Source organism: Physella acuta, unplaced genomic scaffold, assembly GCF_028476545.2.
Source record: "Physella acuta isolate Inbredline_101_S28 unplaced genomic scaffold, ASM2847654v3 ptg000092l, whole genome shotgun sequence".
Lineage (NCBI taxonomy): Eukaryota > Metazoa > Mollusca > Gastropoda > Physidae > Physella > Physella acuta.
The window spans coordinates 119167-144793 of NW_026731612.1; the positions used below are offsets into that span (position 1 = coordinate 119167).

At 37.1% G+C, this 25627-nt stretch overlaps 1 protein-coding gene across 1 annotated transcript in view; it reads right to left on the reverse strand.

The window, feature by feature from the left end:
- The window catches only part of LOC131928958 (uncharacterized), a 38173-nt gene extending 13783 nt beyond the window's left edge, over window positions 1-24390 (reverse strand). The window contains exon 1 of the mRNA XM_059285142.1: window positions 23886-24390. Within this exon, the coding sequence (XP_059141125.1) occupies window positions 23886-23987 (102 nt within the window). The 5' untranslated portion in view covers window positions 23988-24390. The remainder of the gene's footprint in view (window positions 1-23885) is intronic.
- Window positions 24391-25627: the final 1237 nt, after the last annotated feature.

Here is a 25627-nt window from a genome sequence, read left to right on the forward strand (position 1 = left end):
CTCACATTACGCACCGACAAGCTGGCTGATAACAAGCGGCATCGCACAAGCAACAGCACACGTACAGGCGGTGGCACTGGCAAACACGGTTACCTTCGCTTTACCGTACCGATTTTTTTTTTTTTTGTTGTTGACTGTTTAAAGCTACCAGTCTTTTTATCACAGAGGGCCATAACAGCTGTTTAGTTGCTTCGCTAGGTTTTCAGTTCACCGCGAGAGAGAGAGAGAGACGGATTGGGGGGGGGGGGGGGGGGGCGTAGCCAGCAAGAAGCGGATTCGGTCATTAGAAAAAGAAAAGAAAAAGGTGCGAGAATCAGAACACCCCCTCCCCCCACACCTCAAAATACGGCACATAGCTATCTACGCGTTCGTTTCCGCACGAGAAACTCTGTTTAAAAAAAAAGCTGCGGACTTTCAATATAATTTTTTATTTACCTTGACTGGTTTTCAGTCAATTCTGAAGACTAAGTACGTTCAATCCTGTGGAACATTCAACGTCGTCTGAATATAGCTTTTCGCTTCTATTCTTTTATATTCGACACACACAAAAAATCGTACACTGCGAAAACGATGTGGATGGTTTACACATAGATCAAACCGGAGGTGATGACAAGTTCCAACTTACTTTGTTGCTGGCTTAGATACGTCTACCTGTGTCCTTGTATTAAAATTTCGTGCGGCATCGATTTAAGGGAAAGCCTTAACCTAACTCAACACACACATAAAATCTTATTTCTATCTCACATATGCCATACACAAATTAATTTTAAATCAAAGCCTCAGACCACAATTATAATTAATGTTTAGGTTTACTGCGCACAAAATACGGGTAATAAAAAATATTCTAATAACCAGAAAACGTCGCAGTGATAAAAAATACATGAACCAATTAAGAACATGTTTATTATTAATCGATACGGATGTGTTGTCACATGATATCGATGGGGTAGACAATTTAGTGTCAGGGAGCTGAAGGTTTTCGTGGAGTTATCCCTGAAAGCCGTCACAGGAATGTGTGCATGGGGGAAAGGACGGGGCGGGTCAGGTTAGAAAACAAATGTAGATGTGGGTAGTCAGCGAAATAGGAAATGCAAGCGTTTTTATTTTTCCACATCTTCTTGTGTTAAAGTATAAACAAGTATGGAAGTGGGAAGTAAGCAAAGTAGCAGGTAATGTACACATGAGGATCTGGAAAAGACCCATACACCTAGTCATAAACAAGTGTGGATATGGGAAGTAAGCAAAACAAAAGGGTATTAGATGACGAGAAACATAATAATCAAAATAAGAACGTTGATTAAACCATCGATTAACGCTATTAAAACAACGTTATTACTATGGCTCATCTTTTAAAAAAACACGCATACATATATATATATATATATATATATATATATATATATATATATATATATATATATATATATATATATATATATATATATATATATATATATATATATATACAGAGAGAGAGAAAGAGAGAGGCAGATGATATGAAGGTTATGGAGTTTAAAAAACGTTTATTTCTCTTTCTACGTGTGCTCATGTTTCAATGTAAGCATCAATTACAAAGAGCTAAAGACATATGAGACATTCTCTTGTCTTGAAACATAAACCCTTCACAGTTATCAAAGAAATCCATTATTTTGACTACATGAAACTTGTCTAAAAAATAAGAAATTTAGATGCCTTTAAGAAGAGCTGAGCCATCTATTTTTTTATTAATTTGTGATCTATACCTGTAATACTCTTCAACCACATAAGCCTCACAACAGGTGTTTATGAAATGTGGTGAGATACTAGTCACCATAGTCACCACTAACATTCTCTCAAAGTAAATCTATTCACATTCATAGGACTAGACGGACGTCACCATCCTTATTTCTAAAGTGTGATGTGAAGGCTACATGCATTTCCTATCTAGAAATCAAAGCTTTTTGCCTACGTGTGTCGATTGTTAATTCCTTTGTCTACACCTGTCAGACCTGCTTCCGTGTAACATGGTTTATAAGCAGCTACATCACCCACTTTATTTAGCGCCAGTGTCTCCTGCTATACACACCCGTGTCTCCTGTTATATAAACACCAGTGTCTTCTGTTATATAAACACCCGTGTATCCTGCTATACACAACCGTGTCTTCTGCTATATAAACACCCGTGTCTCCTGCTATATAACCACCCGTTACTTGTTATATAAACACCAGTGTCTTCTGCTATATAAACACCCGTGTCTTCTGCTATATAAACACCCGTGTCTTATGCTATATAAACACCCGTGTCTCCTGCTATATAAACACAAGTGTCTCCTGCTAAACAAACACCCGTGTCTCTTGCTATTTAAGCACCCGTGTCTTCTGCTTTATAAACACCCGTGTCTTCTGCTGTACACACCCGTCCTGTCCCCTGCTATATAAACGCCCGTCTCCAGCTATACACCCCCGTCCTGTACCCTGCTATATAAACGCCCGTCTCCAGCTATACACCCCCGTCCTGTACCCTGCTATATAAACGCCCGTCTCCAGCTATACACCCCCGTCCTGTACCCTGCTATATAAACGCCCGTCTCCAGCTATACACCCCCGTCCTGTCCCCTGCTATATAAACACCCGTCTCCAGCTATACACCCCCGTCCTGTCCCCTGCTATATAAACACCCGTGTCTACTACTTTCTAAACTAGCCAGCTCCGGATGTAAGCAACACCATATAACGCGCATTAAAACGCTGTTTAATCCACAAACTGTAAACAGTGTGATAACATAACAGGGCTGTTTTTATTCTTTAAAGCGCCACGTGACATGGAATAACAGTTTGACATTTAAGCAATCTGATAGGACGGGCTACAGGACAATCCCTTGTTATAAAATACGGCCAGTGTCAACTAAACGCCTCTGTCATATCCCATTCCTTTTAAGTGCAGTGTGTTCACGATAATTGAAGCCAAAAATACTTCGCTTCCTTAAGTTTACCATCAGCCTAGCCTACATTTAAAAAAAAAAAAAATCTCAGCGTAAGAATGATTAATCAGATTGATGGTGACGACTAACAAAGCTGCTTATGAAAACTAACGTGTAAACCAATCGATATGTTTTAGCTTTCGTAGCAGTGAAATCCTCTTACAATAAACATGTTTGAACACACGTTTTTGCAAACAACCGTCCGCACCCCCCCCCCCCCATATCTCTATTATTGTGACCCCCACCCCTCCAGCAATTGCAAAAACCCTAATTTGAGCAATAGTGTGAAAACACCCATGTTTATATAATGTTGTAAACACATACATCTGCAATATTGGGAAAACCCCATATTTCTGAAATATTGTGAACACCCCCACGTCCCTACAATATTATGAACACCACCACGCAGGGGCGTAGCGAGGGGGGGGGCGGGGGGTGCGGACCGCACCGGGTGACACCATTTAGGGGGGTGACACCAAGGCAAAAAATAGCAAAATATATAGAGAAAAACTCGAGGGGGGGTGCAAATCGAAAGTTTGAGGGGGGGGGGGTGCAAATCGAAAACTTGAGGGGGGGGGGTGCAAATCGAAAGTTTGAGGGGGGGGGGGGGTGCAAATCGAAAGTTTGAGGGGGGGGGTGCAAATCGAAAATTTAAAAGTTTGTCCCTGGGAAGGGTCTCTATGCCTCTGGGGGGGGGGGGGGGTGACACCATTAAGTGCCGCACCGGGTGACACCCGACCTCGCTACGCCACTGCCACCACGTCCCTACAATATTGTGAACACCCCCACGTCCCTACAATATTATGAACACCCCCACGTCCCTACAATATTATGAACACCCCCACGTCCCTACAATATTATGAACACCCCCACGTCCCTACAATAGTGTGAACACCCCCACATTTTTGTGAACACCCCCACGTCCTTATAATATTATGAACACCCCAAAGTACCTATAATATTATGAACACCCCAAAGTACCTACAATATTGTGAACAATCCCACGTTCCTTCAATATTATGAACACCCCCACGTCCCTACAATATTATGAACACCCCCACGTCCCTACAATATTGTGAACAATCCCACGTTCCTTCAATATTATGAACACCCCCACGTCCCTACAATATTATGAACACCCCCACGTCCCTACAATATTGTGAACACCCCCACGTTCCTACAATATTATGAACACCCCCACGTTCCTACAATATTATGAACTCCCACGTTCCTATAATATTATGAACACCCCCACGTCCCTACAATATTATAAACACCCCCACGTCCCTACAATACTGTGAACATCGCAATAAAGGTCGAGGGGACCCTGCCGTCTTTGTCTCCCTGCCCGGATTAGATTGTGGCTTGCGTTGATTACGTCCAGTTTACCAGGAATGTCCCGCGAGACAGGCCCGTCTCGTCATCCCGTACCTAAGCCTGCTTTATGGGCGGTAACAAGGTATGGCTTCAATAACAACAGCAGCTAGAGAAACATCCCCATTGTTGTGGTGTGGTTGGCTCGTGTGTCTATCAGATTCTTTACAACACGAAACATGCGCTTGGTAAATGAACGTGTTATTATATAAATAGTGACCGGGGAGAAATATTGGGCGTTTGTCTAGGCAAAAAACAAAAAAAAAGCAGCTCGTCTTGTTGAAAAAGGGTGGTACCGTTAGTAAAAAATAAATAAAGGTGATATATCTAGTGTAAAAACAGATGGTTGGTCTAGAGAAGTTAGTCGAGTGTAAAATAGGGTTTTCGACAAGTGAAAAAAAGAAGGGGGGGGGGGGGGGGTGATGGGGTGGCGTCTGGTGAATAGAATAAGATGGATCGTAAAGTAAAAAAAAAAAGAATAAAAGAGGATTGCCTGTTTGAAAAAAAAAGCCTAGGAGAATAATTCTTTCACTACGTAAAGGTACCAAAGACACGAACTATAAACCTATTTTACAGCCGGGACTTGCCTCGCACACCATGTGTGTGTGTGTGTGTGTGTGTGTGTATGTGTGTGTGCGTGTGTAATCCTTTTATTGTGTATCGACAACAGCGAGGAAGGCAGCCCACTCTGACAGGCGAAATTGGCGTCTTAAGAAAATGAACACAGCCCCTCATTTCCTTGCCGCTGACGGAAACCAGCGTCTTCATATTCCGACCCAGCTCCAGAGATTTAACAAGCAAACATTCGAGCCCAAATCCTCTTTCTCTTCGACGTCCCTGGTCCAATCCCTTCACTCAACTCAATCGATAACAAAGAGACTTGACCCTTCCTCTCCAGACTCAGTTTTAAAACGACTTAAGAACACCCCCCCCCCCCCCCCCGCCCACCACCACCCACGTAACATTTAGTGTTTCACCAAAGGTAGTTAAATTTTATAACAACCTGCTATGTTAGTAACGTCAATTATAAAGACAGAATACTATACTGTTGTGTAAAAAGACGAAGGCTGGTATATCAGCATGACACATACACCAACACGCAAGTTTTTTTTTTCTTTTACTTAGTGACCTCAAATGAAGGATCGGTGTATTCAAAACATTTCGACTGAAGGATAGGTGAGGAGGGCCTTATAGATTCAAACAGGTGGACTGGCGGTACACACAGGTACAGAAAACCTGTTCCGTGTGTCACGATACGATCTGAGAACACTTCCTTATTCAATAGAACGGAAGGGCATACATCAGCGACACGATATTCCTTTTCTTCGGTATTTTATTTTATATTTTTGTGCCAGGTGTGTGTGGTGGTGGTGTGTGTGTGTGGGGGGGGGGGGGTATACCAAATCTACTTCTACCTCTACTTACAAGTCTTCAGTTGGGATACTATTTCAATAAAATATATAATAAAATGTTTACCATAAGAAAAACCAAATGAATATACATATTTTACTTATTTGAAAAAACAACAGTAACAACCCGGAAGTAAAATTAATATACAAAGTCTGAGTGGATTAAAATTGGAATGTTTATGAGTGTCATATAATGCTAATGAAATCACTGCAATAAAACAGGAACGTTTGGTTTAACTGAAGCTTATAGTTTATTAATGTATGGAGATGTGGAATTTATTAGTTTTAGAAGTTAGAGTTAAATGTACTGTATTTATCAGTCTCTCTAACCTAAGTTTGTCTGTAAGAGATTTATAGTGGGTAAAGAAGAAAGACACCATACTGACAGTAAAGAACTACCGACTACTGGATAAATGCACACCACCATGAATATATATGGCGTCTGTCGGCTCGCTGTGTAATTTTAGATGACAAGTCTGGTCTTTGTATCAGCGAATCATTACGTTACACATATATTTATGCTTCTATTTTTTTTTTAGATCTTAGTCTTGTATTTCTAACTTTCAAAAACATAAAGCCACCCAAAATATGTAACAGAACACGTCAGACTACATGTCAGAGGTTTAAAAAAAAAAACGTCTTTGTAAAGAACGGAAATGTTTTCATGCACAGAGGGCAGGACGGCAGTTTTTAGATACACTTGGATCTGGTTTGAGGCGGACATTTGTATAACAACCGACTAGTTAGACAACACTGCCGTATCTGATGAACAAGCCCAATAGCAAATTAGAAGAAACATTTTTTAATGCACTTGTATTTTTAACACCAAGAAGATGTCGTACATAAACGGAGAAATGATCTAGGTTGAGGCAGTCGCATTTAGAATGATTTACAAGGCCATCCGGCCATTAAAAAAAAAACAGGGTAAAGTCTATTATGTAAAATAGGTAGACGGTGCCTGGGTGCTGTAGATCTTAAATATGATATTCAGTGTTTCTTCCAGACTCCCCCCCACCCCCCGGGGGGAGGGCACTTGAGATTTACGGAGGGGGGGGGGGGCGGTCACTGTTAAAAGTATATATTTTCTATATAAATTCCATTTTGTTCGGGGGGGGCGGTACTTTATTGGGGGGGGGGGTGAAGAGATGCCGGGAAGAAACTCTGGTGATATGGTTTGTTAACTATAATTGTCTAGATAGGACTACTAAAGATTCAGTCACAAGACCGCATATGACTCTAGTTGTTGTAATCTAAGTGTATCCAACATCACTACTTATTGCCACTTTTTAAGCTGCTGATATGGGTAGGACAAAGTTTAAATATTGAACTCAGAATACAACGGAGCACTAAAAAAAACCAGACTGAGACATCAAATTAGCTGTATATCTCTTAGGTGTTTACTCATCTGAGTTATTTAAAATAACAATGACATTAATAAGAAGACAAAAGGACTTTCTGTTATGACAAAGCTATTATTTTAGTAAACAATTAGAGATGTCTGTCAGAGATTCTTAATTACTTTATGAGTCATGTCCGGACTAACAAAAATACCAACCTCAATGATTTTGTTGTACCGTATGCCCTAAAAAAGACGTCTAAGCTCTTAAATCTAGGTGATACAATCATTCTGTACATGGCTTAATCAGATAATGCTAGGACAAAGTACGAATGTTAAAATCCGAACAAACACGTGTTGTTAATTTATTTATGTATAGTCCATGGAGCTTTTGGCGAATAAAAATAAACGTATCAGCTTTTAAAAAAAAAAACGATACAACACATACATAATTCACCCCAGTTATTTATGTATAGTCCATGGAGCTTTTGGCGAATAAAAATAAACGTATCAGTTTTTTAAAAAACGATACAACACATACATAATTCACCCCAGTTATTTATGTATAGTCCATGGAGCTTTTGGCGAATAAAAATAAACGTATCAGTTTTTTAAAAAACGATACAACACATACATAATTCACCCCAGTTATTTATGTATAGTCCATGGAGCTTTTGGCGAATAAAAATAAACGTATCAGTTTTTTTAAAAAACGATACAACACATACATAATTCACCCCAGTTATTTATGTATAGTCCATGGAGCTTTTGGCGAATAAAAATAAACGTATCAGTTTTTAAAAAAACGATACAACACATACATAATTCACCCCAGTTATGTATGTATAGTCCATGGAGCTTTTGGCGAATAAAAATAAACGTATCAGTTTTTAAAAAAACGATACAACACATACATAATTCACCCCAGTTATTTATGTATAGTCCATGGAGCTTTTGGCGAATAAAAATAAACGTATCAGTTTTTAAAAAAACGACACAACACATACATAATTCACCCCAGTTATTTATGTATAGTCCATGGAGCTTTTGGCGAATAAAAATAAACGTATCAGTTTTTAAAAAAACGATACAACACATACATAATTCACCCCAGTTATGTATGTATAGTCCATGGAGCTTTTGGCGAATAAAAATAAACGTATCAGTTTTTAAAAAAACGATACAACACATACATAATTCACCCCAGTTATTTATGTATAGTCCATGGAGCTTTTGGCGAATAAAAATAAACGTATCAGTTTTTAAAAAAACGATACAACACATACATAATTCACCCCAGTTATTTATGTATAGTCCATGGAGCTTTTGGCGAATAAAAATAAACGTATCAGTTTTTAAAAAAACGATACAACACATACATAATTCACCCCAGTTATGTATGTATAGTCCATGGAGCTTTTGGCGAATAAAAATAAACGTATCAGTTTTAAAAAAAAAACGATACAACGCATACATAATTCACCCCCCCCGTGCTATGTGTCACGGAATGCAGATTCTACATGGGGGCAAAAAAAGTTTGTGTTGTTGTATTCGGTGAAGCAGATGGCCAACATTCACGCAGCCAAATGTCGCAGGTAATTTGGCATAATCGGAGAAATACCTGAGCTACAGGCCCTGTGTGTTTATCGATCACCAGGCTAGTAAGTCAGGCTGTATTCACGCGTGGATCAGTACTGCAGGTTATTTATATACTTTTAATATGTTAGTTCAAATTGAACAATTGAACAACAGTATTGCAGGTTATTTATATACTTTTAATGTTAGTTCAAATTGAACAATTGAACAACAGTATTGCAGGTTATTTATATACTTTTAATGTTAGTTCAAATTGAACAATTGAACAACAGTATTGCAGGTTATTTATATACTTTTAATGTTAGTTCAAATTGAACAATTGAACAACAGTATTGCAGGTTATTTATATACTTTTAATGTTAGTTCAAATTGAACAATTGAACAACAGTATTGCAGGTTATTTATATACTTTTAATGTTAGTTCAAATTGAACAATTGAACAACAGTATTGCAGGTTATTTATACACATTTAATATGTTAGTTCAAATTGAAAAATTGAACAACAGTACTGCAGGTTATTTATACACATTTTATATGCTAGTTCAAATTGAACAATTAAACATCAGTACTGCAGGTTATTTATACTCATTTAATATGTTAGTTCAAATTGAACAATTAAACATCAGTACTGCAGGTTATTTATACACATTTAATATGTTAGTTCAAATTGAACAATTAAACATCAGTACTGGAGGTTATTTATACTCATTTTATATGTTAGTTCAAATTGAACAAGACGAAAATGAAAGATTTTTTAATAATAATATATGTGTGAGTTTTATGACATGTTTGTGGGATTAGGATTTGACAAGAGAAAAAGATGAATAAGAACTCTGAAGCTTGAGAACAACGAAATGAAACTCAACACAAGATCAATATTTGGCCATACTTGTGTGTTTTTATACAGTCAAATCAGATATAATGAATACAAAACTGAGAGAAATACTAAAATAGGAAGGCTAGATTAGATTGCTGCTGGTGAAAAATATAAAAGATTATAAAAGATTTTTTTTTTTAATCCAACGATGTAAGTATTTGATAAAAAGTTAGAAGCTTGGGAAAACCAGCTAAAAGAGAAGAAGAAAAAAAAGAGACGAACAGACGTCTAAATTTGAAAGACAGCCAGATAATAGGTGTAATCATGATAATGGACGCATTTAAGAGTCGACATGCCCCGGATGTCACGGCATGGTAAAAATCTAAATCTATCTTCAAATGGACGTCCGCTTCTTTTTTTTTTTTAACGCAAGGACGCACGCAAAAGTACCCATTGGATTTCTCGTTCGCTTTAAAGCGAGCTCAAAGCAACTGACCAGGCCTAGGTGTTAAGTGACCATTAAGCTCCCCGTCTACCGGACATCACCCACCCCCCAAGTACATCTACGTTTCAGAGGCCAGTGAGTGACAAAGGCAATTACCCAGCGCAAGTCTTACACCGAAAGGAAACAGCGCGGCCACAGAGAGCCGATGGCTATTTAGTCTCGAGGGACCCGAGCCCCAGAAATCGAACTTATGTCCAAGTTTGGGTCAGTCATTTTCCGGCCCCTTTCACTTTCCTGTCCGAGAAATCACTTTAGGAGACACCACGGGTGTCTGAATGTATAAGATAATAATAATGAATCTACGTGAGAACGCAATCTCTTCCCGGCAGACTACGCAATAGCTTCAATGAGTTTTAAAGTTTACCAAACAGCGTTGGTCATAAGACAGGTTTTTTTTTTCAATAAATTTAATTTCAAACCCCCCACCACCAAGCATACTACACAGAGCAGCAATCTATCGTCTCCCGCACCCTGCCTAATTTTTCACACCCAAATATTATTGACAAGCCCAAGTCTCCCCACGGGAAATTTCTAACAAAGAACGCAGGGCGTTGGGGAAGGGAAGGAAGGAAGGAAAAATCTCATGGCACAACACCAGTTTCGACCAATGCTACAAGGCAGAATCGATTCAAGTCAGGCTCCAAGTGAACTGAAAAAGATGGCATTAGAAAGCAAACAGTTCACTTGAGTCATGTATTTTACAAATCTTAGAATTAATCCTTCGATTTTGTTTACCACTTTTTGTAACAAAACAATGTGTACATCGCAAAAAGAGCAGACGTTAAGTAATTAATTTTATCTATTGCAGTAATCACAAATATGAGTACATAAAAAATATATATGAACACAATTTCATCAATCAAGTAACCGATAGTGAATTCTTTAGCCTGACATATCTTCAATCATAACATGATATATATGCATGCGCAAAGAGAGAAAATAAGAATTGATACATTCGAGTATTAAATTAGACTAGATACCAAGTAAATTGGGAAGCAATAGAATAATATAAAAGATCAGCAGCATCAGCCTATAGATTCCTTCTGTGTTTATGTCATATGAAACATTCTACAACACACTTCTATGCACACAATGCCACCACCAGCTATGTGTTTATGTCATATGAAACATTCGACAACACACCTCTATGCACACAATGCCACCACCAGCTATGTGTTTATGTCATATGAAACATTCGACAACAAACTTCTATGCACACAATGCCACCACCAGCTATGTGTTTATGTCATATGAAACATTCGACAACAAACTTCTATGCACACAATGCCACCACCAGCTATGTGTTTATGTCATATGAAACATTAGACAGCACACTTCTATGCACACACTGTCACAACCAGCTAAGTGTTTATGTCATATGAAACATTCGACAACACACTTCTATGCACACACTGTCACCACCAGCTATGTGTTTATGTCATATGAAACATTCGACAACACACTTCTATGCACACACTGTCACCACCAGCTATGTGTTTATGTCATATGAAACATTCGACAACACACTTCTATGCACACACTGTCACAACCAGCTAAGTGTTTATGTCATATGAAACATTCGACAACACACTTCTATGCACACACTGTCACCACCAGCTTTGTGTTTATGTCATATGAACCATTCTACAACACACTTCTATGCACACACTGTCACCACCAGCTATTTGTTTATGTCGTATGAAACATTCGACAACACACTTCTATGCACACACTGTCACCACCAGCTATGGCATACGTTGCCACACAAGTCACGAAGAGACACACGTGATATGCGACGTGACGCCATGGCTGCTGGTCTAACCAGATCTAGATTTATACACCTGAACCTCTGCGTGCAGGATCACGAAAACTGACGACCGCATGTGTATATCACTGGCAGTATTTTAATGACAGGATACACCAATTACGTAGTAGATATTCCCTCAAACTATTTTACAGAAAGGGATTTGAGAAATATTTATATTTTAATTCATGAAAAGCCAGCCATTGCAACATTTCCCCCTGGCGGGCGATCTATAAGAACTAATTATAGTGCAGCCTACAATTATGGAAACTTCGTAGAAATGTGTGATCGAGCTGTTTTTTTTCTTTCCTTAAAGTTCAACTCGCAAATTTAAAAAAAAAAAACTAAAAAAAAAAAAAGTTGACGCTTACGTAAGAAAAGGGAGTAGGATTCAAAAAGAAGTAAAAGTACGTCAAAACGTTGCGTAACAACTCAGGATATAATCCTTTCCTTAAAACTACTCGAGTGGACGATCTATATAAACACTGTTATTTCCCTACAGCGACCCCGGGTGCGTCTTAAGAAATGGCCCCATATTATACTTGTTAAAATAGCTTCGTTGGATCGCTGCCCCTCGCTGGCGAGTGGGCTCAGGGAAAAATCAAAGACGGGGGCAGTATCGATGTTCGAGCGGAGAGACTCGAGTGGAAACGTTGCAAGTTTAAGCTGCCCTGGATGATGTGTGTCTGCTGACGGCTAGCACGGGCCATTTCGATACATTCATTATCACGCTCAGGCCCAGACAAAACAATGCCCATCTCTCACAGCACCTTTCCTCACGTGCGTGAAATGTAAGCCATTGTTTCACGTCAACTGCTTTTTTTAAACTAGATTGTTATAAATGCATTCACACGAATAAAACAAACATTTACGTTGTTTTTTTTCAAGTGTGTTTTTTTAAACATAACCAAGCGCAATTTAAACATTAAAAAATACACAATACACTATCAAAAACCTTTTTTTTAAATAGCTGGTTTTAGTGATCTTTCATCTCTGTGTAAAATGTAATTATTAAAAAAAAGTCAACGAAGGCGATTTAAACTTCTAATACCCCTCTGATCACGCTAAAGTTGGATCCTTTGATGTGCTTTAATGTTCTAGAACCAGATCAGGGATTCACGCAATCTTTCTTTCACTGGGGGATCCAACGCGACCAATTTTCTTAAATCAAAGCAGCTATTCTGATTAAATGATTCAAGCAAAAGTTAAAACTCTTTCATTTTAAAAAAAAATGAATTCCAAACATTTCAAAGCTCAATAGAACTAACACAAATCGACAGGTGTGGTGCAGCATTGCCTATTCATGTAGGATATTTTTATGGTGAAACAAACGATATTTCAGGTGTGATGGTGTGGATCAAGTAGAACTATCTGATTTATCAAGGTGGCGGCATACAATTATGTACACTCAAAAATGCATTTTCACATTAATGTCTCAGTAAGTGTGCACATATGCTGATCTTGTTTGCATATAATAAAATTTCTGGGATGATCTAAAAGAAAATTCCAAACTTGATATCTATATTTTATACAGCATAAACAACAACAAAAAAAATCAGTTGGACAAATATTTTAATCCTAAAAACTGCTCACTATTAATTCATTAACTCCGTGAGATGTATATTTCTGTTTCTGTAGGCGTGCAATTCACTCGTAGTGATTTATTGCCTTTATCTTAACACCAAAAAAAAAACAACCAGAAACAAGTTATCATTTTCAGCACTGACGCACAGGCATTCGCTCTTACGTCAGCGAAACATAATTTTTTTTAAATATTTTTTTTCATATCCCATCATGCAAGCACAGCATACATTACATAACATCTAGAAAATTGTGACCGCTAAAAAAAGCCAGGCAGTAAGGACAAGAATCCGTCATCTCGGCACATAGCAAACACAAGCGAAAAGATCGAAGTTTAATTGTAAAAATAGAAGAAGGCTTGTGGTTATCAACATACACAATCTCCGATGATTGCAGCAATGTTTAGGCATCAAGAAAAGCTACATCGTTTACGTTTATGTTTCCAGGGAAAGGTCGTTAAAGGAGAGAGAAAAAATTGATGTTTACTGTACACGTTTTGAAATATAAAGGAAGCGTTATAAAGTAGTTTTAGTAATTGCTTGCTTGGAATAATGAAACATGATATGCACGTCGGCTTACTAGAAATATTACAACGATTACGTTGTATACAGTTTCTGCATTTAAAAAAAAAGATATGAATACATCGCATGATGCGGAATCTAAAAGCTTAATGTTTACTCCGCAAGATTATCTAAAGGCTCGAGATTATATAACTTAAAAGTTGTACATCTTAGCCATTAGAAAAGCGATATAACCGTCATGAAACCCTGACTATCAAAGAAAAAAAGCGTATCATTAGCTTAGCTCTGAGTAAACCTAGAAGTACGGTTAAAAAAAAAAAGACCATAACAGGACACATGCTGTTGTTAAGTTACCCAGTAAGCCCCGGAGAAGGAGTTAAATGTCACATTAGCAGAGAACAAAGCTACAGTTACAAACAAGGGAATCTGGTCAAGGCTGGTGTGGGTTCTTGTACAGACATACATTATGATGAAGTAACTGTAAGTGGGGCTACGCCATTCCATTAACGGCCAAAACAAGCATTTAAATTTTAAAAAGACATGTGTTGTTCAAGAAACTGGTTTATTGATAACTGGGGGGGGGGGGGTAAAAAAACGTTACGAAAAAGCCTAATGTACAGTAATGATCATATCTACAGAGTAATACAATTTATAAAATGGATGCTGACCATCATAGTTTTGATAAACAGGTTCTTATCTAACAATACAACAATGGTTTTGTTTTTAACCAAATCAAATATGAAAATGACCGTATCGCAGACTTTATACAGCTTTGTACCCCCCCCCCCCTCCCTGACACTACACAAAAATATGCGCACTAACGACACCATCTTTTACAATTTATTTAGCTTTGATTTATATTTAGAACCCAATTTCAGTAAATGAAAATATTTAAATAAAAAGTCAATATGTATGCGCATTCTCTACTCTACAAAGTCATATAATGATATTTTTTTTCCTCGATATTTTTTTCCTAGCTTTATTTATTTGGAATCTCGATGTTCTGTTCGTGCATTTTGTCATTACTGTCTAAACGTGATTAAAACCCTCTCCACGTTCTCGTCCAATGAAAGGGCCTTTTTATACCCGATACACCCTGGCACTGATAGTCTATTAATAGGCCTTATATTCACGTGAGCGAGGATGCGGCCTCCTATCTATCGCTGGCAGAACACGGCGGTCTGTGATGTCCAGGGCAGCAATGCATCTCCCAGACAGCGGACAGATATCTTTCTAGGACGTTGAGCATTCACTAAGGGAGCGGAGACAGGCTGAAATAACTTTCCTATCGAGCGTACTGAGACACGATGTATCAAGCTGTCCGGGGACTTACTATACAACCTTAGTTCCCACTTGTCATACAATTTATCAGAACAGTAACGTATGTCGTTGTGATCTATTATCGTTGAAGGTAATAACAATACGGACTTGTTAATATACATCAACAAGTGCCAGAAAATACTCCTAAACAACTCATTTGCTGAAATCAAGTCGAAATTAATAACACACAAAAAATGATTTACGGCGGTATCCGTGAAGAAATTTTTTTTTTCTTCTTAGGGAAACCTGACAACAAATCATCGCAGGCGTTAAAAATTGATGGGGTCTGTAATTCAACCCGCACTAACAGTTCCTGGTTCTTCGAACTTGTGACAGTATGATTTTACAACTGACTTCTGTAATATTTAATCAGTCGGGCTATGCTTTAAAATACAAAGATAAATGCTTAACACATATTAAGCCACAGTTCTGAACGAATTCAGTTTCATTTTTTTTTTCACTAGGCCATATAAGATGTATAAGCTATCTTTCAAGCACTGAAAATTAAAGCAGCTAAAACGGAACGTGATTAGAAAACGGAAATAAAAATTAGATGAATAGATACCGGAATAAAATACGCGTAGCTGAGGGAGTAATGCAGTTCTGAATTTAAATAGATAAGCTCGCATATTTCGGTCGGACCTAATGTTGAAATAATGCGACCTCCCAATACAATACAAAGCAAGTGTTGAAATAATTCGACCTCCCAATACAATACAAAGCTGGTGTTGAAATAATTCGACCTCCCAATACAATACAAAGCTAGTGTTGAAATAATTCGACCTCCCAATACAATGCTAGTGTTGAAATAATTCGACCTCCCAATACAATACAAAGCTAGTGTTGAAATAATTCGACCTCCCAATACAATACAAAGCTAGTGTTGAAATAATTCGACCTCCCAATACAATACAAAGCTAGTGTTGAAATAATTCGACCTCCCAATACAATGCTAGTGTTGAAATAATTCGACCTCCCAATACAATACAAAGCTAGTGTTGAAATAATTCGACCTCCCAATACAATACAAAGCTAGTGCAGAAATAATTCGACCTCCCAATACAATACAAAGCTAGTATTGCAATAATTCGACCTCCCAATACAATACAAAGCTGGTGTTGAAATAGTTCGACCCCCTAATACAATACAAAGCTAGTGTTGAAATAGCTCGACCTCCCCGAAGTCAGCTCATGACCTAAATACCTACGGACTGGTTATCGATATTCCAGTGCAAGTACTTGTTCCCTACCCACCATTTACTGAGTAGTCACTCCACTACAATTACGAAGATGACAGCGGTAGAAAATTTTGCTTTCACCCAGCGCAGCGGTGGCAACTTTAGCTGTTGTAAGTGTTGTTTTTTGTTTTAAGATTAATTGAATGTGAAAGAGATTCAGTATGTGTCCTTTCTTATGAGTTTGGCCACATACACCAAAAAATAAATGAATGTAGATGTCAAAGAGATTCTGTGTTCCCTCTTTTGAGTTTGACCATATACACCAAAAAGTCGCATGTCTGTGAAGAGTAGTTAACCAATTTTTGAAAGCAACATCTCCAAAATCTAATAAGGGAGCGAGGAATCTTGCCCTTTCTGCGTTATTTAGCCAGGCATAGGACCGACACAAAAAATAAATACACCGACACCTTTACTTACTACTTAAACACGTCTTTCCGTCTACAGCTGTCCCCGCCATACCCCACCCTCACACCTATACACTTTTAAGTAGTACTAAGCAGTAACACCTGAGAGAGAGAGGTAAAAATGAGGGCTATCTTCAGACTTCCTCTAACTCTAGAGGGGATGGAGGGTGTCCTCTTGAGCAAAAGTTAACACGCGGATATAGATGATTATTATCTACCAAGAATACCCTAGACACACGGCCGTTGTTTAAATACAGTAACGTAAGAGAGTGAGAGAGAAAAAAATGACAATAAAAACGACCTTCAATTACCGCAACAAGTATAGCGAGGTGCCTTCCAGGCTATAGATAGTGACCTACTTCTACCTGTATGCTTTGCTGGGACACGCATACAAAATATGGCGTAGTAATCCCTGCTGAAGGCAGGCACCGTGTAAATATCTAGGCCGACGTATTTTAGAATACAGAACGGTGTGCGTTGGGAAATCGGAAAACACCAACAATTCTAATAAAAAAGGAGGATGTAAAACATCCGAGACAAAACCACAAGTTAAGAATATGCTATTCTATGAATGGTTGGTAAAATTACAAACATTGGTTAAAGCTGTACGGTGTGCATTGGGGAATCGGAAAACACCAACAATTCTAATAAAAAAGGAGTATGTAAAACATCCGAGACAAAACCACAAGTTAAGAATATGCTATTCTATGAATGGTTGGTAAAATTACAAACATTGGTTAAAGCTGTACGGTGTGCATTGGGAAATCGGAAAACACCAACAATTCAAATAAAAAAGGAGGATGTAAAACATCCGAGACAAACCACAAGTTAAAATTTTGCTATTCTATGAATGGTTGGTAAACTTCCAAACATTGGTTAAAGCTGTTTCAAACCTCTTCTTTAAATGAACAGCTTCCTGAATATCTAAACAAGACAGACATAAAAATGCAGGAAAATAAAATACTTGAACTTTGTTTTCGAGATAGGACAGAAGGAGACGAAGGGGAGGAAAATCGTGGTCTAGTGCGCTTATAAAATAGAGCAAAGGGTCTAAAGATAATGAGGGTCAACTACAGATTGGTGATTCAACCCATTGCATGAAGTATTCAAGTAAGAAAAAGACATCCAAATAGACTGAGATTCAGCCGAATGTTCTAATGTGGCCATGTAAAAGTAGAGTATTGATTGGCGAATAAAGAGAGGCCCGATATGACAGTATTTAGCAAAGACAGCGCTCAACTATTTGGCAACGGACCAAACTAGGTTCCTGGCTTTCCTCGAGATTCATGCATATTTTGCCGGCCATTATACGGCAAGCCTCCAGGCCACTCGATTACTCTTTCGTTAGAAAATGTGTAATGTAGACAAGATTGCAAGATGTAATGAAGGAGCGCGGAGAACTAAGATATGTTCAAAGAAGGTAGAATGTCGAAGGGAAGATAGGAAATAGCTGCTCATAGTTTTAGCCAGTCGCCAACTGTGAAGAGAATTTTATTAAAGGCATTCAATATTTCCTACCGTATTTTTATTCTCGATCCGTTCATAATATATTAAAATTAAATACGTATTAATAATTACCCACAATTGATAACTTACTAATAGTGTAAAAAAAATTATTTTAAACCGCCGAACGTCAGTTGCTGAAGTATAGAGCAAGTATAGCAAGGGCAGTGTAAAAACCAGTAGCGGAGACACAAAGGGCCGCAACAGGAGACGTTCAATGCGAGCAAAAGGAAAACACAGGAAAGGGAAAGGAAATATCAGCCCAACACTGTATCTCTAGACGCTTGTGCTCGGATTACAACAATTGATGTGTGTGCTTTAAGAAATGGGGTCGATGCGAGCAGTAAGGGCGACGCGGATCTTGTACGTGTGGGGGAGGGAGGGGGGGGGGGGGTCGCCCACATCTAGACTTACAAAAAATTATATGAAAATAACCTTTGTAAAATGAAAATGTCCTAGGATGCGCAGGTAATGCAGTGATACATACAAAACTAGCCTATAGATCATTTTCTATTCTCGACCAGGACTTGGTAGGAGCGAGAAGTGCGGGGTGGTTTTACTATCTTCGGCGGGAGACCACCCTGGATGACGCGCACAGACAGCCTAATTTAACACAGCAAGACCACCTTAGAACAATGCAAAAAAACGGGTGGTTTACAAACACGGTGAGGTAAATACAACAACCAGTCACTCGGGGGCGCTCTGATGAATGCAATATGGTCTCTCTACCGGAGCAAGTACGAAATAAAAACAACAACCGACAAGTGTATTTATCAACACGATCTGAACTTACTGTTTACAAACTTTGTTATTTTTCTCTCGGTTATCGCCTAAACATACCTACACGAAACATAGCTAGATGCTAATGCAAATAGCTTTTACATTTTAGACATGTAAATCAAAATACGCACAAAAATAAATACTTCACACATTGCTAACAGACCGATGTGAATTTGTACAAGATATTAGCAATAACAACTCCCCATTTTAAAATGATATATTACGATTTAAAATAATGCTTAAAGAGAAAAACATTTAAATACAGGGATACATTTTCAGTGGACATAAACAATGCTTGTCAGATGGCTTTGATCGTTTAAGTCTGTGGTTGTTCCCATGTGTTCTTCAGACTTGGCAAGTCCTCCATGTAAACGTTGTGCGAAAATACAAAGCTTTTAAAAAATTTAAAACATTGGGAATACAAATGCACACAAGATGCCTAAGCCGTGTTCTCTTGAGACCGGTGTAAACAACGATTTAACATACACACACAAAAAAAAAACAGAGAAACACAATCGAATGTAAATCAACATGCGAGGTTTCAGCGAAAAGGTAACAGGTATTACGTTCACAGCAGGTTTGCCTGCGTGATAGCATCGCTGAGAAATCAGGGGATAATGTGGAAACGGCAATCACAGATTTAAAAAAAAAAAACCAATCATGAGCATTTAATTAAATGATCGCGAGATTGACAAATATTTATACCCTCGTAGATCTATAGTTTTGTAATACATATGCTAGGTTAGTCACGCAGACGAAACCTACCTACATACGCTAATAACTTATTACTGCTAATTACAACGCAGTAATTATGCATGGTTTTTGTGTGCAGTTAACAGCTGAATGCATCGCTGCTTTCGGTTAAATGCACGAATACTTTGAAACAAATCCAAATGGCATCGTTATAAAGCGACATATACACAGCTGTTACGATCAGCTGGTTACAAATGGGGGTAAAAATAAGTTAGAACGGAGGTAGGTTGACACTGCTTTTCATAGGAAACTAGAATAAATACGTGCAGTCAGCTGTTCAATATGTTCATAGAACAGTATGTGAATTCGCCCCGCCCGTGAATTCAATGGTATCCTACGCGGTTTTCATAATCTATACAATACACAGTATTACATATGAGACACTTCTGTATGTCGTGTAGTGCAAGTTTTTTTTCTTCTTAAATAACTCAGTCATTTCAAGGAGAGAGAGAAGCTCCAGTACTTTTATAAGACAGAATTTTGAAGGGACTATAAAGCAAACACCAGAAAGTCTCAACATCTAATTTTCTGTGACGAATCGTCTACCGAACAAATGACTTTTTAAAAAGACATTGAAGGAAATGTATTCAACCATTCCTGAAGAGAAATTCGATACTCGGGGAGCAAACGTACTCCATCAGAGTTGAGTCAGTGTTAAATACAGGCATAAGGTTAGTTTACCCAGAGAAAACCCACGATGTGTTAGTATAAAAGCAAGTTCTAAACGCCTGGACCAACCGAGTAGAAAATATTCAACCAGTGATTAAACCACATTCCATTCATTGCTCTCCATCGTGATTCATAATAAAGACGACCATAAATAAATTTATGAAATAAAGTCTTGTGTAGTTAATATATGCAATGATTACATGTTTTTGTATCAGCTGCGACATCAAACAAAGAAGAAGAAAAAAACACATCAAAACGTTTAAAGGGAAAGAAAAAACAACTATGGGCGATAAAATTGCCATTATAAATAATCGACATTTGACAAGATGGACCCTCCAGCAACATTGAAAACTCTGAACGCTGATAACGCAGCTACGCAATGTTAATCCAGTATGTCCTCTGTCAGACGCCCATTCTAAACGCTCCTGTTTGTGACGACACTGACTGGGATGGTTGGGGGGGGGGGGGGGGAGAGAACACGATGGCCCGTTTTCTTCACCGCGCATTTAGAAATCAGTGAAACATAAATAAACCAACCAGTCTTTATATTCGGGAGGTTATATTTTTAGCCACGATTATGCAATAGAAAATGTGTACGTTTTACATAGGCTTACATTTAGGCAATTGCTACACAGTTTAAAAAAACCAGGGTAATGATTTTCATTATAGGGTGGAGTAATCCATTTATTCACCAGATCATAAAATTGTATGATAAATAAGATTTTTATGTGATTTTGTCATAATAAAAGGACATTTTCATATCTAAATGAAGTCGCAACCAGAAGTAACCTGGATCCCTGGTCTACCTGGAAATATATCGTGGGCCCACAAGAAAAAAATATCGGTGGGATTCCAGGAATAGTGTTGTAATAGTCATATCAGTGTTTTGATTTTTTTTTAATGTGTTGGTATTTTTCCATTTTACCATATCAAGTCTTTTATATCAAGATGTAAAATTCAGGCTTAGATGGAGAAAAAAAATGTCCATTGCCTCTTGAACACAGCCAGTCATAAAAAACGTCTTTGCAAACAAAATAAACTTCAAGTTAATTAAAACCTTCCAAAATTCACTTTTACACAGAAGAATGGTATAATTAATCACACACTAAAAGTGATTACTGCAAAATTAATTTAGAATAACTAGTGATGGGCTTGATGGGTTATAGTAATTGAGATTAGTCAAAAAGGATTTTTAAAACCCTTATATTTTTATATGTGCACTTTATCTAAAGGTGATGTCAATACCCAGAAAATAAAACTATATATTCTTTTGTTTTCTGTTTCTTGCTGAACAGACAATCACATTGTCCTACACCAGACCAAATGAATGAGAACAAAGGAAAGGTTGCCATGTTTTGTCAACATCCCATCAGACAGAATATGACAAATTAAAACACAGGTTTTTAAAAACCATGTGCTGTAACAAAGGATGCCATGTTTGTCAACAGCTCATCAACCAGAATATTACTAATTACTTTAAAACACAGGTTTTAATAAACCATGTGGGTCCATAGCAAATGGTTTTACTATAATACACAAACAATTAAATCAGCACTTCCAAATGTCATCCCTGAACAAGAATCTTTTAAGCTAGTTTAGTGAATTAAAAACCATTTTACATTTGTATCCCCCCCCCCCCCCGCAAACTTAAAGCCTATAATGTATTCCTATTAAAATTGTACAAGTGTGGGCTGTGTAATTAAGATTTAAAGTAAACATACCAGCATGGCGTTTGATAAAAATTATTTTTAACACCCAAAGAGATCATGTGAGCAGAATTTAAAATGTTATTGATAAATTAAATATAAATAAAAAGAGCATCATAAAATTAACATACATAGATATCACAATTGAAATACAGTTCTAAAATTATGCCAACCCAAAGAAACCACATTTGTTCAAGTATAATAATATTATCATATGATTATTATTATGAAGACAGCTATACTTTAAAATTTTAGAAAATATTTGATTTGTCACTATGGTCGTCTAAGGCAACACTAAATAACTACATTACATATCTTTATAAATAATTAGGTCCATTATAAACAGAAGAGTGTGATACTTTTAGTTTATCTTAACTAGCCAACGTTAAAAATGACTTTACGAAAAGATGAATGTGTAGGGCCTATAAAGTTTGAAAAAATCTCACATGATTGCCTACAAAGTTATTATAAAGAGTAGAATGTCAACATTTATTATTCAAGTTTAAGTTCAACAATCAGGTACATAACTACTAAAACAAGTTAATTAAAAAGTCTAGTGACATTTAAGCGCAATTTCCTTATGTTATCTAAAAATAGCTCTGTCGTAGCGTAAATCAAGTGCAGGGTTAGTAAAACCATTGGTTAAAATACATGTTTTATTTACAATGCTACTAAAAAAAAAGAAAAGAAAAAGCAATGACAAAGCCAACAACTCAAATCCTACCATTTACCAATTATTACAAATCAATTATTCCTTCTTCCACATCCAAGTACCAGGACATCGACCCACAGATAATATATTTTATGTAGGTCTAATATCTTTCAATTTCATAGGCCTCACAGGTTTGATTTATCACAAAATTACGACGCTACCTATGAGTGTGATGTCATTTATGGACGACCACTTAGATTTAACTATTTTAATCGATTTAAATTAGGAAGTGGCTATTAGGTCCCGACACTAAGTTTGGACTATAGTTACATAATCGCAAAATCTGTATTAAATTGTTTTTCCTTTTATGTTCATTTGATTTTCTTGTGGCCTAATTTATTAGAATTTAGAGAGAGAGAGGCCAACCCTACATCTACTTCAGGTAGAATCGAGAACAAAATTATAGGCCTATTTCTAGATCTAGACTAGAGTCTAGATCTAAAAATCATGATATCCAGATCTAGAAAATCTAAATCAAGTCAAGAATGTAGAAATCTAGAATCTAGATTAGACCAAAAAAGCTTTTAGGCTAATAGACTAGATCTAGATTTCAATTTGTAGGCCTAAATAAATAAATAAATAGGATTGGCTAGGCCAAAAAAGGAAAAATGCTAGGGCCTAAATTTCTAAACCTCTCTTACTTTACTTGGTAACTTTACTAAACAAACTCAACTCTAAAGTAAAATCTAGATTACAAAATTAATTTAATAGGCCTAGAATCTACCTATTTATTTATTGTCTAATTTCTAGATTTTAGATCCAGACTAGACTAGAATCTAGACGTAGATCTAGATCTAGTCTAGATTGTAGAAAGTCTAGATTCTAGTAGCCTAGTCTAGTCACTCTAGTCTAGATCTAAAATAAGTGTTAATTTCTAAATCTAAGCCTAGGCCCCTTACCTCAGAATCCTTTTCATGAGGGGTTTTATCCCAAGAATAAGCGATAGTTAATCCATTCAGACACAAGAAGGCCAGTATAACAGAACTTATCCTCCAAGGCATATTCCAAGCTAACGTATTATATGTTACAATAAAAAGAAAAGTTCAGTTTAAATGTAGAGTCCAAAAAAATTAGTAGATCTACACAACGTTCACTAAACTTTTCACAGGACACTGTCTTCAATCAGCCATTGCATGAGCAGATCTAGAATTCTAGTCACTGCATAGGCTAACACAATCCGCGTAAAATATATAGTTCCTTATTTACGTACACTAGAATAAATCAGCACAAACTGTTTCAATGTATATATTCAAATAGCTTTAAATATCAATTTTAAAATGTGTATCTTGCTACTGGCAAATTTATAGCCTGCCGAAATTCGGAAATCTAATTACAGAATCGGTATTTTCATGAACTATTTTTCTCCTTGCCGCTCCCTCCCACATACTTTCCCATTGAATCAAACAACGAAACGCGTGAATGGGGGAAATCGGCAAGCGCTGAAATTTGCAACCGAAACAACCTAACCGTGCCAACACATAGGGAAATGTTTCGCGTGTAAAAATTGCCTCTCTTTTTTAAAATCGATCAAAGTGTTTAATTAGTATTATAAACTATTCTATTATTAGAAGTTTTTGAAAATCCTAAAAAAAAGCTACCATATTTTTAATTTTTGCGGATGGCTTTTTTTTTCCTTTGTGGTAATAGATCTAGTTTGGATCTAGATCTATAGATCTTATGTCTTATGAATATGATCTATGCCTTGGGTTAATGTGGCTAATAGGCGTATGGGAATTTCGGAATCTATAATATAGGCCTAACCCAATAGATAGATAATAATATAGATCTAGGCTTATTACAAAATTGTGTCGGTCGTTCCGGCAATCACTCCTTAGTGTGTAGAGAATAGGCCCTAAACAATAAACAGTAAAGTATTGTAAACCCCGTAAGCCGGCGGAATCTCGGCGACTAAAATCGAGTTTTCAAGTTAAATAGCTTAAAATTAAAATTGAAGTAGGCTTACTTACTTTAGAAGTTTAATATAAATTAAATAATAAAAAGAAAACCAATATTGTGTAATGTACTGCAAAAATGTAAACATCAAATGAATATAAACTGTTTTAACGGAGTTATTGCCCATTATTTAAAAAATAAAAATAGTTATTTCTCTTCGTTTTTTTTTTGTCACATGTCATAAAAGCTTGCACATATATAAAAAAAATTAAAAAATTCGATTAAATTAAAAATTTAAAAAATACTTAACAATTATAAATTAAGCGGTCGTCCATAAATGACGGTGTGTGATGAGGGGGAGAGGTGGGGAAGGGGTTGAGGGGACGTCACACTTTCGCATTATAAAAAAGCAATTGTTAGAAAACTAATTTTAGCCGTTATTTTGCGTTTTAGAATACTGTTTGTAATAAACTGTAATAGGAATTGATTAAAATACTCTATGTTGACAGGCCAGACAAGATTTTGGAAAAGTATCGATGCTTTAAGAAAAATTCAACTGCAATTTGAGGGGGTGGAGATTGTGGGCTGAGGTGTTACGTGATTGTAGAAGGGGTCTGGCTTTTTGTGACGATGTGTGACGGAGGGGATGGGCGGAGGTAAAAATCGTCAAAAAAAGCGTGACCTCATTTAGGAATGACCCTTAAGCGTATATAAGTTATAAATAAGCAATAACATCAAATCAAATTTT